Below are 17,941 nucleotides of genomic sequence, written 5' to 3' on the forward strand. Positions count from 1 at the left end.
ACAAAGACAACTTGAGGACAGGTGTGAGCTGCAATTCAGACTGGCCCAGGGGCTGGGGGTAGTAGCTGGGCTTAGTTCTGCACTCATCTCCAAAGAATAAAACAGTAACACGCAGTTCTAGAGCGAGTACAAAGCTGTAATTCATCCAAACGGCTCTGTTCATGTCATGAAGAGTGGGCTGTAATTTAACCACTGCACAACTGACCTTGGACCCTGGCAAGGGAAATGATACATGTTGGAGCAAGATATGATAGGGAGACATTGATCTGTAGGACTAACGGAGGGGACAAACTCTGCCCTGGGTAGAGCTCCTGTTTCAAGTCTCACATCTCAGAGAGGAGTTTGGTTTAAAGTGCAGAGACATGGAAGAGAGTATCATATATGCAGCACTTGCTAAGTGCTCTGATAGCACCAATGTGATAGCACCAAATCTGATAGCACCACAAAAGTAAGACAGGAAGCATTAAAATACAGTGAGCAAAATCCTAACCCTTACTGAAGGCAATGGAAGTCTTAGCCTTAGGGCTTCAACAAGCTCAAGATTACACTTTGAATGTCTTGGATCCTTGACTACTTTTGACTCAAAAGGCTACATAACCTCAGATGTATACAAGAGCCAAGAGATAGGAAACACCTCTTCTGCTCTCCACTCCATCCTTCACACAAAGGTTGTTCCAAATCCTGTTTCTGTACCAACCCTATCCAGTTTCATGGCCCTCTTAAAATAAAAAAACATTCAGTCTCATTATCTGATTGACTTGTAAAAACTGGAGAGAGATTAGGCCAAGCAATCCCTCAGTGAGCTCTACTGGATGAAATGATTTCTGGCTTCTCCCATCTCATGTAAATGGTACTTGCTTCAAAGTAACTATCTACTGCTGTTAGTAAGCTTCCATTTCATTAAGCTCAGAGAAAAATTAAGTTTCATAAAAGAAACAATATTATTCTGGGGAAAAGGGAGAGAGGATTGTTTTTTAAAATTAGAAAGAAGAGCAGTCCCTATTAGTTGCTCTAAAAAATATGACTTGGAATGTTGGATATAATTGTACTGAGTTTTCTGCAGGAATTTCAGAGATGTCCATCCTCTGCTATCAGTTTTCATAAGCTTTTACAGCAAATCCTCTCTTTAAATTAAGCCTTTCATTTATGCGTGTCCCTCCAAGCCTACTCCACAGTGGGATAACTGTTGGGAATTGAAAACATCAGATGAAAGCCAAGATTAAAAGATTAAGTAATGTCTCTACCTTTGCTGAATTATTTTGCCAGAGGCCTTCCTTCATGGAGGTACCCATAGCCTTAGTCAATGTAATCACTTTGCAACTCTTGTCCTTTTCTTTAATGGTAGCAAGCCATCCAGTGGCTGGTGATTTAATATATTAAAGTAAAAAGTATTAATGAAAAATGTAAGGATGTCAAAATACGATAAAATGATTGGCTCCTTGAGATGACTCTTTCTGTTTGTTTTTTTAAGGTGGATGAGTGGATTACTTTGGTATCCAGTCTGTAGAATTAGTTTCAAGTCTTATTAGGTATGCTTTGGAATCCACCACATTGTAGCAACTCATGAAGTTCCAGTACTCAGACCTACTAGTCCGTGATTTACATACAAATAGCTGTAATACTCTAAGAAGTAGCACAGGTTCATTAACTCTTCTGCTGCATCTTGTTTGCATAAAAGTCTCTGCAAGTCTGGCAACAGCGCTGATACCACCGCATGTCTTGGCACAGATTCTTCTCCCGGATCACCCTGCAGTACACTGTCCACTGGTCGCCTGTGCACTTGTACGTGAGAGCAGCTTTGGACAAGAAAAGAAAGGAGAAACTAGCAGATTAGCCAGAGAACAGCATTGCAGATGTGATCAAAATCACTGCATATGAGGGAAGAAAGGGCCGATCTTGCTGTTAGCAATGGAGATCAGATGATGATCTTTCTACCAAAATATCAGGCTCTTGGAAATGCTCACTGCAAGGGTGCAGCTGGACATGACTGGGGAGCGCAAGCCTCCTCACATTGTACCTATTTTGTCTCAGTGACAAATAGGCCTAGATGAACAAAATGCCTAAAGCATTGGCCTAGATTTAAGTCCATGAACACGGCACAGCAGTTGATGGGAAGCTGTGTGCTCCCAGGGGGAGTGCTTTGCTAAGGCACATTTTCAGTAGTGGCCATCATCCTCTCGGTGGAAAACATTTTTACAGAGGAGCAAAATCAAACCCAATTTGATGGATGTAAAGATAAATTAATAGGAAGTAAAAAATAATACTTCTTAGTGTAGTAAAAACAGTAGGACAACAATTAACTATTGGGGGGGGTGGACAGCAGAAGCTCCCTCAGACTTAAAAAAGGTTTGTACAGGGGGGAAAGACACTCTTGCTGAATCTGTTGACAATATCATTAAAGGGTCATATGTGCTTTTATAAAAAAGTAATGGTAGCAAAACTGTACACTGGATAAAAATGCACACGTATAGTGAGTGCTTTTTACGGTACGTGATTTATAAATTGTATGTAGCATTCTTACAAATTCTGTGATAACTGGAAAATCTTCTAAACAAATATTGTGGCCTCTGAGCTTGGGAAAAAATGGTCTGATTAAAGAACATTAAAAGGTGCTGACCCAGCAGCATCTTGAGTCCCTTGTTCCTCATCTCTGCTGGATGAAACCAGGAAAGGGTCTTATCCTGTATTTAGCTGTGAGTCTCAGTGCCAAGCACCAGAAAACAATGGCAGCAAAACTGGTAGGGATGTTTCACTGAAGCTTTGTTCAGTTGGACAAGAAGCAAAAGTTTGACAGAATCTGACGAAATGAAGTTGCACTGTCCCAGAAAAAAAAAGGAACATGAAGCCAATTTAAAAAAAGACCTTATTGTGAGAAAAAAATTGAGTGGAAGTCACCATCCTAAACAGCGGGAGGGTAGAGCTATTTCTGAGTCTGCCAGCAGTGGAGGGGCTTTTTGAGAGGGTTAGATCTGCAGCACTCCCCACTAGCTATGGTTCCAACCAGGCATAGAAAACATGATGTAGCTGAACAAATTACACATCTTGCAAGAACACCTGAGATAGACCTTATAAATCTGAGATAAGAGACTTTATATAATAGAAAGACACTGAGCCACAAACAAAGCTAGAAGTGTAATATTTTAGAGGTCCAAGGTCCCTCATAGGTTGTGAAGTAAGACAGAAAGCATGTTGAGGAAGTGATGTGGGTCAGGTGCCTGAGGGACAGAAAAACCCCCCTCCAAATGTGTCTCTACTGAGGGACACTGGACACAGATGTAAAAGTCAGGTGAGGTGAATTCCACACTTAGATACTTCTGAAAATGTTACCTGGGATGAAAAACATTCTGGAGTGGGGATAAGGCAGCGTGGGTTTTGTAGACTACTGGAAATTTTTTCTGTATAATTTCTTTTGGTGAGATTTCCATTTCAGAAAACAGAAAATCTTGTTTAAAGATAATCGAATGCGAATTGTGTATAAGCAGGAAGAGCAAAACACTCAATGATATATCTTTCTGCTAATATCAAATATCATTGTTTCTGGCCCTGGTGATTCCAAGCCCGGTTGAGAAACAAAAGCATCCCAAATTACTTGCAGATTACTTTCAGCAGGAACTTGAGCCGCCTCAGTCTTCTAAACACGTGAGTTTTTTATTGCTTTGTCCTAAAATGTGAATTAGGATGGATTTCTTGTCTCATCAGTGTATCAAGGGCTTACTTCTCAAATGAAATGTTTTCCTTTCACTATGCTCTTAGTGCTAAAATATCTGGGAAGTACTCTCATATGTTCTTAAACAAAAGAGGTTAGAAGCTTCTCAGTATGACTGCATTTGCAAGGATAAAATTTCCAATATTCTTTTAAACATCTGTTAAACTTTTGGGAAACAAATTTCAGTTCAGAAGCTTCAAGTCCAGTCCTAGTTTAAGTGTTATTTAATACTGGACAATGCTATTAGAAAATGGTTCTCTATTACTCAGCAGCTCTGCCTTTTCACATGTATTAGAGGCTTCTTAGCCTACAAGACTAGCTCTGCTGAGAGGGTGAAGGCTGTTCTTTCTGGGAAACTCTTAGCAGCATTGTTTACAACCCAGCCTCTTGTACTGAAAGTAATGGGAGGCACGGATGAGGCTGTGTCAGTATAGCTGATGGCTCAGTTAACTTCTTCTTACTGGTGATGATGTGTGAAATGCAAAGAAACCAGCTTGGTTCTTGGAGCTGTGGCTGAACACACAGGGCTGAAGTTTGGAAAAATATACTTTTATCCCCTTATAAACAGAGCAAATATGACGTGGAAAATCATGGATTCCCACAATTTTGTATTAACAGAAGCATTCTTAACTAGAGACATTTCTTACATACAGTGTTAAGGTGTTTTGGGAGACAGATGGCTTATCACCATATTCTCATCTCAGCAAGGTACACAGGAGATGCAGGTGGGGTGAGAAGGACAGTGGCAGAAAATCAGAGGGTTCACGGAAAGAGGCTGGATGCTCTCTTGCCTCACTGGGCAAATCAATTCATCAAACCACATCCCTGTGGCAGCAAATGAAAAGGAAAAAAACCCCTGTGATGCTCTACTTTTCAAGGTCATGTACTTTTCTTGGGGCATGGATGAATAAATTATCATACTTTACACTCACTGTAGCAAAAGCAGGGTGTTGAAGGTGTTTGTGATGGAGAAAGATATGCCTGTCAGCTCCCCCACCTCTGTGATTAGTCAGTCAATCACCCACCATTTGTGTGCTCCCGTTGGTCTCTCAGGTCTATCCACTGCTGAGCACTCCAGCTTAGGCAAAGCCTGAGGCAGGGATCAATGGATAAGAGAGGACCTATCCACACTAGACCTTCAGTCTAGAGCCTGACTGGGGGGGCCTTCTTCTAATTTCTGGCCCTGGGCAACCCTCTGAAGCCCCACTTTTATCACGCTGGGCACACTGGGACCCTGGGCTTTGTCTGGTCCTTCACAGGTGGCATCTTTCCCCCAACACCTCTTCACTTACCAAGTCTGGGCGAGGTAATTGTGTTGACGTTTATCTTCTCATTGCAGACCTCTTGGTGGCACTGCCTGTAGGCTGCTGGCTTGGACAGGACAGGGCACTCATTGCCATGGCGCCCGGTGACTTTGTGCATACACTGGACCACGCGTGACTGGAGGCCTTTCCCACAGGTTGAGGAGCACTGGAGAAGAGAAGGCAGTGAGATATGGTCCAAGCAGAGTGGCTTCCAAATCGCATACACACATACACCAGAAAAATCACTGCCAGAGCTGAAGTGTGCAGCATACTGGCAGCTCATTATGGTGCTATGGACTCAACAACATGGTCATTGTGTCAGCGAGGGACCCTTCATACAGCTGTTGCATTTGTGCATGACGATTTTGCAGCTTCAGGGAGTACTATGAGCAGAGGAACTGTTCTGGCACAGGGAAGGAAGCTGTTGTCTTTCTGTCTGAACTTGCTCTGAGTCCATCTACACTGACTGCCCCTGTGGATGCCCATGACATTCAAGCAGGCAGAGATGCAATTCCTTCCACCAGCCACAAAGAGGCAAAGTTGGAAAACGTATACTGCTTAATTATGGACGAGCAGCTTCCACCTCCCTCTCCATGAGGGACCCAGTAGTACTGGTTGTCTTGGTTTAAAAGCCCTCTCCAAGACTTGGATGGCCTAACAAGGCTTCCTCCACAGACAAGATGACCACTGCCAGGCACTGATATAAGATAAAACCAAGGATTACAGCAGAGGCAGGCAGCTCCTACTGCATGCCCAGACTTCTAGAGAAGCTCTGTTCCAGTATACGAGAGAACACATCAGGTATTCAAGTATTCACTCTCATCTATCCCTGCTAACTGTCTGGCACTTGTCTGTCCTCCTGGGAGCAATTGCAAATTGTACTCCACGAGTTTTGGCTTCTGTTAGCCAGGAGGCCCAGCCTGTTTATACGCTCTCTTTGTTGTCATACAGTTGGAGTCCCTACCCCTCCCTCCCTCTTCCTCTGGCCCAGTCACTTGTGATTTACAATGTCCTACTTGCACGCTGTTCAATTTTAATAAAGCAAACACAGTGAGCACAGTGAGGTGCACCAGCTGGAGTTAATAAAAGAACCTTGTATTTAAAATAAAGAAACAATGGGTTGCAGGACTTTGGTAACATTCCTATTTCTGCTAAAGCCACACACAAGCAAACGATGGGGGAGAGGAGGAGGTGGGGGAAAACTCAGGAGATATAATTAGGATGATGTCAAAAAGATCATGTTTTCTGTCCTCTGCTGTTTCTGAACAAAGTCAGTGCAATGGAGCTCTCTCCCTCAAAAACACTATCGCCTCAGAGTGTTACTTCTTAAAACCAGCATGCCAATCATTGAAGAAGCTCAAAAGATGAGCACCATTGGGCTGGACTGAAGTCCAAGTATGAAGGATGTCTATGCAGTGTGGATGCCTGCAAGGCTAGGACCTAGGGGCAAAAGAACATATGGAATATATGTAGGCCTCCACCTCCCCCATCTATGGGGGAGAGCAGAGCAAAGCTGTGGTCATTTTGTTCTGTAAGTATCACAAGAAACCCCCGCTGCTTCTCAAAGACCGTCTGATACAAGAAGTATAGCTTTGTTCTGGGTAGAGCACAGGGAGCTTTTCCTTCCTGTGTGGATCACTAAAAGGCCTGAGAAAAAATGGCCTCAGATGAACAGGACCACGTAAAATAGGTCTGATGGAGTCCTGCTTCAGACAACCCAGTGCAGAAATACGTTTACACAATGTGAACAATTTATTTCTGGGTAGGAGGACTTGTAGGATCAGTGAAGCCTGTTGTCAAAAATAACATAGACTGTTTATCTAATTTTCTTCTTTAGTCACTCACATTAATGACTTTATTAAACAGGTTTCTTGTATTTGGTGTCCTTACTGAATTTGTATTTGCTTTTCTCTTAATTTTCCCCCTATATTTCACCTGCTCTTTATTCCTGTTAGCCTATTTATTCCTAGTGCCTTTCTCTAGGACTGAATTTCTCCATTCAGAACAATCTCTGGCTCAGATCCCTTCTGTACTTTGCCATTAAGCCATCCTGGTGTGCAGCTTACCTCTGTGTTTCCAGCTATGCAGCCCCCTCCACGACCTGATTATTGTATTCTGAAGGTAGCAGTTGTACTATATTAAAATTGTACATATATTTCGGAACGTCTTTTTTTTTTTTTTTTTTTAATAAATAATTGTTGGGTTTTTTTCCCTTTACATCCTTCTTATTTCAATTTAGGGTCAACACACTAGTTTACGACAGATTTGTTTGCACTTAGATTTTCAAAGGTTGAATTTACATCAAAATTTGGTCACTGCCTATTAATACCTCAACCATGGTTATGGTATTTAGGATGATGCTGAATGAGCCCTTCCTTTGTATGCCCTACAGTGAGCTCTTCCAAAAAGCAATCATTTAAGTCCTTTATTTAAACCCCCTTCATAACTTGAGCTTCTGCAGTGAGATCTAGGTATTACATTAGTCTTTGGTGTCCCTCTGCTCTTCCCCAGCACTGTGTGCCTTCAGTGGTTTCTACCAGTCTGGAGGCCAGTCAGGCATGGCCATTACATTTGGATTTAAAGTTAACAATTTTTATCCTGATAAATGCAACTATTAGGCCCTTCCACTTCACTAGTCATATGCAACCTCTAATCCTCAGGATTTCAATGGCACTTTCAGTCTTCAGAGTGCTTTACTAATCTTAATCCTCACAAAATCCTTTGCAAGGGGAGTGAATTGTACATCCATTTTACAAACAGAATAGCTGTTACCACTCAGGCATAAAATAACTCATCCAGGCCATGGGGTTCCTTCACATGATTGTAACATAGTGAGTCTGAAACCTCTGTCTCTGGCTTTTAGGCACTCCCTGTGCTTATGAATGCTCTTAACGGAGGGGGGAGGGGGGAGGGGGGGCGCAGAAAGAAAGAAAGAAAAAAGCATTTTTCTCATAAGGTGAACAAGGTTTTCAGATACCAACATACAAACACTCACCTACCTTTGTCTGTGTTCCTGTCTCTGCATTTGTTAACCAGCAAGGAGGGCAAGCAATGAAACTTTTTCCACAGACACTGCCAACTCCAATCCTTAGACAAATAACAGCAGAGTTTTTGCCCGAAGCAGTTTTATTCCTTCTCCTGGGAGACTGGGATCATCACCTATGCTATGCAATTAGTTTTTCACAGCCAGGAAGACAGATTTTAACATCTTTCTTGAACTCTTTTGGGCTTGGCAGCTAAAGGAAGGTTGGACATCTGGCTTATTTTAAGACGAAATTTTCAACTCTGTACTTGGATAGTCTCTTTCCTAGGAATTTCAATAGGAAATAGGAATAGATACAAAATACATACAAAGGGGGAATTGTTACTCATGCTGCACTATGAAAAGAGGACATCATTAAAAGAGGCATAAAAATCAAACTCCAACTGAACAGCAAATTCCCATAAATACCTTCCCTCCTACTCTGGACAGCTAAATGCATTGCTACAGTCTCTCTGTTCCCAAATACTTATAGAGCAAGTGAGCATATCCACAGAACAGTTTTCAGGGCTAGATTCACTCTGTGCCCTCTGATACAGGATGCTCAGACTTGGACACAGGTCATGAGGAGTTTGAGTAAGGAAAGGTGTTGTGGCCTTCTGGCAAACAGAAGAATTTCCAGGCAGCCAACAGCTGCCAGAGAGAGCATATCGCTTGTGGCAGTGTGTGCCCTGGGCTGCAGGGGTACAAGTAGCATTACAGCCCAGCACTTGATCCAGCTTCTGTAGAGCTGGTACAGTTCCACTGTGCAGAACGCTGGGAGGCTCCAGTGCTGCACAGTGTAACTGCACTGATCATATTTAAAATGTGGTTGACTGGACACTGGACTTTTTGGGCAAATATTGAGTTCTAACACTGGTAGTAACAAATATACTGTCAAAATTGGAAAAGCCTTTACAAGTGTTGGTGTAACTGTCAAGAAACACAAATGTTTTGATGTATGATGGAGTAAAGTGATCTATGAATGTGGAGGACTGGTTTTGGAACCTGGTTCAGAGGTGTGTCGATCTCTGCCTGCCACCTGAGCTACTATGCAAGTACTGAGAGAAAACCCACAAGCAACTTGCCTACTCTAGGAAGCTGGGGACTTCGACAAGTGGTTGAATAGAGATGCTGGTGTCAAACAAAGAAGTGTTTTTTTCCTTCCACCAGGCATTGCCAGTGATACCATCAGAAAAATGCATATGCAAAATTCATGTAGTTTAACCATAATCCACTGAACTGACTATATAGCCATTGTAAATTGGAAATCCACCCACATGCAAAGATCAAAGGATTGTTCAGCACTGTAAAAAAGAGGGGTTTAATGAACAGTTACAAAAAGCAAACCTAATGAGAGCCCTTGTAACTCCCAGTTCAAACACTGCTTGAGAAGGCAAAAGGAATACAAAAATGCCTCCATTGACATTCTTTGGCAGTAACATGCAAGCCAGTGGGGATATCCAGAAGGAAATAAACTCACAAATTGTCAAGGCAGCAGCTGCATTCATCAGCTTAAAGAAGATTTACTCACTGAAAAACTCCAACCTTAAGACCAAGCTATGATTTTTCAACTGGAATGCTATTTCCACCTTAGGATACTGATACGAAAGCTTGAAATCTACCAAAGGTGCTGACAGATGTCTAATTGCTTTGAAAGCAAATGCCTCAGGAGAATATTAGGTATTAAAATAGAATGAATTTACAGTAAGTGCTGAGATCAGTCAGGGACTTCAACTCCTGATCTGCAAAAGATATCCAGAGAAAGACAGAGGAATAAGAATGAATGAAGCCAGGGCAGGGCTGCTGTTGGGCAGCTGGAGGAATGCATAAGACAGACCAGTCCAAAGAATCCCTGTGTTGAGGCTTAATGGCGACAGAAAAAGGTACAGGTTTACCACTACAGAGGACAGGCTGTGATCTGTTCAGGACTGAATGGGATAATGAAGCATCGCTTACGGCTTAGCTGAGGGCTGCCGACTAGGCAGGGATGCATTCAGACCACACGTCACCTTTAAAAATGTCACTTTTCTAGCCTCTGAGAGATAGATGTTTGTCTTTTTTGTAAGAGACTTGTTTTTTCTAGCAGAAAGGTCATAGCATCCCTTCAGCCAATCCTGAACGTACTCCAATATTAGAAGGCTGATCTGTTGGAGGGAGATATAGTTCAAGATGACTGTTATAACTAAGCTGAAGGGAAGATTTTTTTTTTCTTTATTAATCAGACTGCAGTCATCTGATGTTTAAAAATACTGGTTTGTCCCCAATTTGCTGAAAGTTGCTGAAGCCAAGGATAACACTATGGCTAAAGCTCCAATATTCAGAGATAGAGTTGTGCTTTACTGACTTTAGAGTTCAAGTATTTCAAGGCGCTAGGATAGGGTAGAGTGTTTTTCCCCCAGGGGTCTTATTTCTTGCCTCTATGAAAGTCAGAAAGAAAGCAAGACAAATTCCTATTAATAACATTCTAACATGGCATCAGAGATGAATGACAAATGTCCTGTGATTGCTCCATTCCTGAGACCTTAATAGTATACATGTGTGTGCTCTGAAAGTCAGTGCTCCGCACACCCTAACATCAGGCTTTTTATGAGTATCACTAATTTAAACTCTATAGTTATAGCTGAAAAGCAGCGTGCAATATGCTTTCATAAACACTAGGTCAACTTTGACCATGGCATGCTAAAGAAAGAAATCTCTGTCTTTTCACTGATAAGATCTAATTAGCCCAAAGCAAAATGTAAGCTGTTTTTCAAGCTTCCTTGTTCTTTTCTTTTCTTTCTTTTTTTTCCTTTTTTTTCTTCTTTTTGAACCCCAGATCTGTAAAGAGAACATATCTGGTCTTGCTTACAACCATCTTTCATTTGGAAACTTTTGTGAAATGACTGATTTGTTTAATTTAGTCAAGAAAAAATGCATATCCTTCAGTATGGGAAGAAACAATAAATTATAGCAGAAAATGCTCATGGCTGATGTGACAGTATCTTAGAAGGAAAAGAGAGAAGCAATCTTTGCAAACTGCCTACAGCTGTGCTTTCAAACTGCATGACCCTAAGGAACAAGACCTGACCAGTACATCCAGCATGTCTCACTGCATAATTAAGCTTGGCTTTGCTATTCTGAAAAGTTCCATTGTGTACAGAGAGTTCAGAGATTAAGAGCTGAATACATGAATATTCTGGATAGTGACAGTGCCCCTAAGTACTTGTACAATGCAGCCCAGGTGCATGCTAATGAGGAAATGTCATTTAATTCATTATACCAATCAGGCAGGATTTACTTCTCACAAGCTTTCAAACTGGATTTCAAGAACAGGATCAAGCACAGATGTGAAAAGGTATGGTATTGCCTATAGAGTACCATATTCTAGCACGCCACCTATAGCGCGTGTGCAATGTTTTGACCTGTGGCAGGTACCACATGGAAATATTTCCTAGCTTATTCCACCTGAAAAACTGCAAGGAAATGATGCTGAAAAACACCTTACGTAAAAGGCATATTCAAGCTAATTTTAAGTAAATTAGATAGTAATGGACAACTATGTAACCATGGGATCACATAACTCACCTCAGGCTGACTGCTTGAGAATTTACACTGCTTCTACAGCAGTGTGTGCTACTTATGCTGAGCAATGTTTTTATGGGCTACGTGAGCTATAGTCCTCCACTGACTCCTGTTGCAGATGTTAGCCTGAAAGAATATCTTGGGAATGGAAGCTCCACTGAACACATATTTTAGTTCTTCATCAGTTAATGATCAATGCTACCTAAATGCAATTTATTTAAAAAAGTAATTAAACTAAGGACTCCATTAGGATTACTTAACTTCAGCAAGAGGCTGCTCATCTCTGTCATCTCAGTCCTGCCTGAGCATTCTCTAGGCAAGGAGCTACTCAGCTTTGAAATGTATGATGCTGAACTAACACTGAATTTCACCTCTTTGCACAGTCAAACAAGGGATCACCAGCAGGCTGATACTAATTGCTCTTTAAAGATGTTCTGGAAGATTGTCACCTTAATGCCTCGGTAGTCATCATAAATCTCAAAAGGCTATTGAAAAGACTGCAAAATTATAGCAGTCCCTGCTAGTGATACATATTGCGTGCTGTAAGGATTCGAGGGGCAAAACTCTCTTCAGATGAGTAGTACAAACTTTAAATGGTGAATTACCTACTGTTCATATTTTTAAAAACATGATCCTAGACACTGTAACATCTCAGAGTAACTCAGAGAAAAAGAATGTCGATATTTGAACAGGCTTGTCTTTCATGCTTTCTTCTTTTTCACATTAAAAAAAGAGTAAAAAAGTCACGATGGAATTCTATTTCCAATCCACTGATCTTGGTGGGAGGCTTTAATTCTCCTTCAAAAAAAATGCACTTAATGAACTAGGCTTTTAAATAAAAAGTATCAAAAAGGAAAAGTTATTCTTCCAATTAATAGGATCACTGGAGGCTGCATTGGAACATGAGACAATAACACTGTGACAGAACGTGCTCCACTTCAAACAAAACTCTGATGAATATGGTCTTTTTGTAGTACATTCTCCTTCACTAAGGAACCATCAAAATAATTTGTACTATGGATGTTCCCAGAAACTCCAGCAGAGATGAGCTGTGCAAATAAGGAGCAGTCATTGCCTCAAAGGCATGAGAAGGACTTAGTTTCTGTAGCTTACAGTCCCCAGGGAAATGACATAGCCAGCCAGCATTGTAGTCGGCATCTTTTCACTTTCCATGCCTAGGTTTCTAACTACAGCTGCATCGACTGGGGCTGGCAGTTAGCACAAGTCTAGATAAAGGCTCAACCTTGTTTTAGTGCCATTATACAATATTTACACCTCTGACCTAAAGATGTTTCACAGATGGGGGGGGACAGAGAATCCAAGAGCAAAAGGGGTGGGATTCATCTTACTAAACTAGCTCTGGTTATGTTCTCTTTGCAGTTAACAGAGAGACATCACGGCTTCAGAGGGCAATTCAGCCTTTACTAAGAAAAGAAGATAAAACTACTACCTGGAGCTGCCTGTCTTGCAATGACTAAACAGAGCCTAACAACTAGCTCAAACACAGCACCTAACTGTCAGATGGCTAGGACTCAGTGATGTGAATTCAATTAAGCGATGGACCCATGATCATACAGAAGTCTGTAGTTAATAATACGAGCTGAACTCATATGAACTTTCCTTTCTTTCCTAAACTGCGTATTTCCAGTGGAGGTATGAAAACTATATTTCTAAGTTTGTCCACAACAGAGCGATCAGTTCTACTTGATGGTACAAGGCAGTAGAAGGACCTTGGGCTGGGCTTTAAGCAGCCAAGGTGAGAGATTTGTGAAATGGCAGCAAGAACACAGAGATGTCTCCCCTCATGTCTCCTTGTGGAATAAAATCATAAAGGGAACAGAGAAAACTCCAGCACACCCTGCACTGACAGTGAAGATGACAAAAAAAAAAAAATAACCAATAGCCTTGGAGCTCTGTCATATGTAAACTGCAAGCCATGTGCCAGAATTCTTCATTTTATGCTGAAATCTTTAGCTACTGAAGTCACTGGGAGTTGGCCATTGATTTTGGTGCATCAGTGATTTGGCCCATAGTACTATAAACAAAATTGATTTCACTGCAGCAGAAGAGAGGCGTGTTTTCTCCTTTTTACAACAAACACTAGCTTTCTCTCACACAGAGATCTATTCTATTCCATGCATTTTCTCAATGAAGGTTAAACTAAAAGTGATGGTTTTAACTCATCACAACTCAGAAGGGTACCATTCTACTTCAGAAATGCAGAGCAATGGCTTTCCATCTTCCTTTCTAAAGGGCTGCATGAAATTTTTACTAGGGTACTGGCAACAACTTTCCCAAATTGAGGAGTGTCCGTGGCTGATATAACCAATTTTGGGCCATTTGTTCTCATCCTCTGCAGCGTGGGGTATTTTGAGATAAGCTGTTGGCAAGAAAGGCTGTGGTTTGCACATCAGTGATCACGCGCCAGAGGAACAAACCGTGGGGAACCACAACTAGCAGTACAACTTAGAGCAGTCCATAGGGGCAGTAGTTAGGTTTAGGATACTGTGATACTCTGGCTCCTGGTTCATGCCTAGGACCAAAGAAGCAGAGTGTTTGAATACACTCTGTTGGGTCTTCTACTGTCACATCCAGCTGTATCACTTTCTGGAGAACAACTGATTTGCAACAGTGAGGCCTGTAGACAATCTTCTAACATCAGTTCCTAGGTATGGTGCTGAATGCACACGAGCAGCCATAAATCCTGAAGCTGTTTGCTGAGCCAAAGTGAATAAGCAGCACAAAAGGGTCTGTCAGTTGCGATGTGCGACTGAAGTTTTAAGCCACCATTCCTCCCACGGAGTTTTCTCTCAATTCAACAAGAAAAGTTATTTTCTCCAAGGTAAGAAGATTAACTTGGTTATGATCTTTATGAAGAATTAACAAGTTGTCCATAGTTTATCATAAACAGATGGCAGGTCAAGCCATGAATTTGTAATGAATGTTAGAACAAAGGACAGTTTTCTTCTATATTTATAACAGCTTTGAATACACCTCTCAAACCACAGCTGTCCTTGATTTACTCTTCTTATCATGTAATATGAATTAATCAATAAAAGTGAGGCATATAGAGGATTTTGTTGATGTTCACAAACATTTGGAACTCAGTAAACATGCCTTCCTGGCACTGGAAGATTGTAGAGTATTTTTTTGAAAAAAACCCAAACCCAAACCCAAAGCAAACCCCAACATGTTTTTTGGTATCCTGCAAGGCTAGGGGTTTTATCTCTTAGAGAATACAACCTACTATAATCCTGCCAAAACAATTAATTTGCAATTACAAACTCCTTGTTACCACCCATTGTGATGAATGACTGCTGATCTTTGGTATGAAACACCTCAATGTCTGGCACAAACCCGGTATTTTTGTTATAGGAAATTAGATTTTTTTCCTCCCTATTGTTAATATTCTCCTGGGATGAGAACCCATAGCCAGCATTTCATAGGCTGAGCAACATACTGTAAAGAAATTGGCAACTCTTGATGTTCAGGGAGGGCAGGTGGCTATAGGTAATTTTTCAGATGTGCTTTATCACTACTGACACTATTTGGCAACAAGAATATTGTTTAACATCACACTTTGCCAAGCTGATCCTTACTAGTGCTTTCCAGTTTCTGGAGTGTACAATCTTTCTGAATTCATGAAAGTTGTACCAGGTGGTTATATGAGATGTAAAGTGGTAGAAAAAGATTTCTCCTCTACTTTCTCTCCTAGTTGAAACCCAGCTTGACATATCATATATTTCTGTTTTCACCTGAGAGCATGAATCTGTGATGGTTCCTACAGAAGACCCAAAGATCTTGTACTGTCTGTCAGGTCAGATGCTGATCTGCATGGCATTGGCATAAGCCTGCATTAACTTAACTGGTCAATTAATCTGGATTTACACTAATGTAAGAAAGACTGATATCTAACACACCGTGCTGAGTAAGATCCTTGGCTTGTGGCCAATGGGGAAGAATGAAGGACAGTTACCCTGGATTTACATTGGGTTATCCGAGATTAATATAGGCCTTAGTATTTACAGAGCACCTACTGTAACTGTGAAAAAAAATATGGCAAAGCCAATATATTACAAGGCTTCTATGTATCTTTCTTCTTCTAAAAATCTTTTCATTGGGCTATGTAATATAATAGGTTAACAAGCTAAACTGTTGCCTGAGGGACAGAAGTTGCATGTTTAAACTTATACCCACAAAGCTGAAAATGCACCCTTGTGAATTTCAGCACTAATGATGGAGCTAGTGTATCTTGCTTGTAATTCTACCTTCCTTGATATAATGCCAGTTAAAAGGAGAATAGTCGAAAAAATGAAACTGGGAACCATGAACCATTCTGTGCTATTGGCTCAAAATACAGTACTTCAGTCACAGGACAGAAATAGACTATGTTGAGGCACATAAAATAGTGAAACGATTAAGTAAAACTGCAAATGGAGAAAAAGCCATAAAAATCTTGCAGAGAATTGCTCCTCCTATATAAGCTTGCCTCTTCAGTTATACCCTAGAAGAGTCCAAAAGCCAACTGGAGAAAAGGAACTCAAAAAATACAGCCTTGGCCTGTACCTATGCACCTGAATGCATTCCCTGCTACATATTACTAGAGTAGAAGGGGAGAGAGCTTAGGACATGGCGGGAGCCTTGGGTAGCTAAAAAGTAGTCCCTAGTGCTGTTCACCTTCAAGCACAACTGATCGTTGTCACCACCATAGCTAGCCAATACATTAAGCCTGTATCTCCCTGCAGCAGGCCAGCAGCGCGCCCCCACATCATTTGGGACATATGTTTTCGACCACATGAGTCAAGGTAGACTTCTACACAGAGTCCTGCAGCTGCTCCCTTCAAGTGCAGCCTAGAGCACGTGAACAGTACAGACTCAGGCTGTGTGTCCTGCTAAGCTGTCCAGAGAGACACATACATAAAGACACATTCTGTTCACTAGCTGCCCGCATTCTTCACAGGAATGTAATCCTTGACATAAAGTTTGTCAGCAAAATACAATTCATCATGAAGGAATGAACTACTGTCTTGCTGAAGCATCAAGAGGCGTATTTTCAGCAGCCTAGGAGTCTGAGGCAAGTGCTGGGAAACTGAACAACTTATATTTGTTCTTTTGACTAGCACAACTACAACAAAAATGTAAAAATGCTTTGAGTGCTAGAACATTTAACAGCTCAGATTTCAAACAAGGAGGAACTATTTCCAAGTAGAAAGAGTGTATGAGATATTTGTTTCCTTAACTGAATGCAAACTGGATGTGGAATTTCCTTTTGGAAGAAACAATTGAATAGGAGATGGCTTGGATTCCCATTTGTATATTGCATCATATATTAAAAAGGATGTTATAATGAATTGCAATTCTGAAGAATCCAGGCGACAATAAAAAAATTATTTCAGGATAATACCTTCAGTGGGTCTCTTACTGTGCTATCTATCTTTCAACTAGGTTCAAAGACTTTTGGGCCAGTAACAGTTTAGTTATGTAACTCATAATGCTGCATTGGTGTTAAATGCTAAAAATTATTACATCCCTTTAAGATAAGGGGTTTAAAAGAGAAGCTGCAGTAGTGCAGAGAAGTCGCAAGTTTAATAGCAGTGGTAATGCAGGTTACACATGGTTCCTAGTAACAGAACAATACTCTGTCTTTAGAATTATGGTACACAGTCTGTTAATCTCAAGCACTGGACTAACAAAGGTAACCTCAAAGACATTTAAAATAACTTTACAGACCTGGCCCTATGTGTTTGCAAAGTGAACTAGATAGTTCCTCATGCAACACTTGAAGTATGCTGCACGTACATTGGGAATACACAAATTTCACAGCCAAGACTGCTTGCTGAATCTGCTCAATTAGCTCCAAATGCTTTCCACAGCTATAATACGCAGTAAGGACCATCTGCAAATAAACCTGACAGAAAATGGAATAAAATTCCTCTTCTTCAGAGCATGGACAGTCAATGGCTGCAGAGCCATTACTAAGGCCAGTGGACGAGGTATTGGCTGGTAGGTGCAGGTTGAAGATCAGCATGGCCATGCCTCCAGCCCTCACCTCTTCTACACAGAAGTGGATCCAGGGTCTGAGAACATAAAACCACAACCTGCCTGGCATAGATTTGGAGATTTTACTGCTGCCCACCCCACTCTTGCACCTTCTGAATGCAACAGGATCCAAGATCTGATATAGGATAACCATAGTCATTGCTGTCAGACACAAGGTAAGTTATTTATATAGGGCTGGGAGCTCCTTAGGGAAGTGATCTGTCTTCTCATGCAGAGTCCATGTATTCATGTATAAAAATAACAGTCTGTCATTACCACCCAAATGGCCTGTTCTATTTACAAGTTGTA

General features: G+C 41.2%; 1 protein-coding gene across 1 annotated transcript in view; it reads right to left on the reverse strand.

Annotated features, from left to right (window-relative positions):
- Positions 1-929: 929 nt before the first annotated feature.
- ADAMTS17 (ADAM metallopeptidase with thrombospondin type 1 motif, 17) overlaps positions 930-17,941 on the reverse strand; it is a 183,254-nt gene continuing 166,242 nt past the window's right edge. Inside the window, exons 21-22 of the mRNA XM_010572039.1 lie at positions 4,999-5,176; positions 930-1,796 (exon numbers count right to left, since the gene is read on the reverse strand). Coding sequence (XP_010570341.1) covers positions 1,645-1,796; positions 4,999-5,176 — 330 coding nt within the window. The 3' untranslated portion in view covers positions 930-1,644. The remainder of the gene's footprint in view (positions 1,797-4,998; positions 5,177-17,941) is intronic.

The sequence above is a fragment of the Haliaeetus leucocephalus genome, unplaced genomic scaffold (assembly GCF_000737465.1).
Source record: "Haliaeetus leucocephalus isolate CR32 unplaced genomic scaffold, Haliaeetus_leucocephalus-4.0 Scaffold339, whole genome shotgun sequence".
In the NCBI taxonomy this organism is placed as follows: Eukaryota; Metazoa; Chordata; class Aves; order Accipitriformes; family Accipitridae; genus Haliaeetus; species Haliaeetus leucocephalus.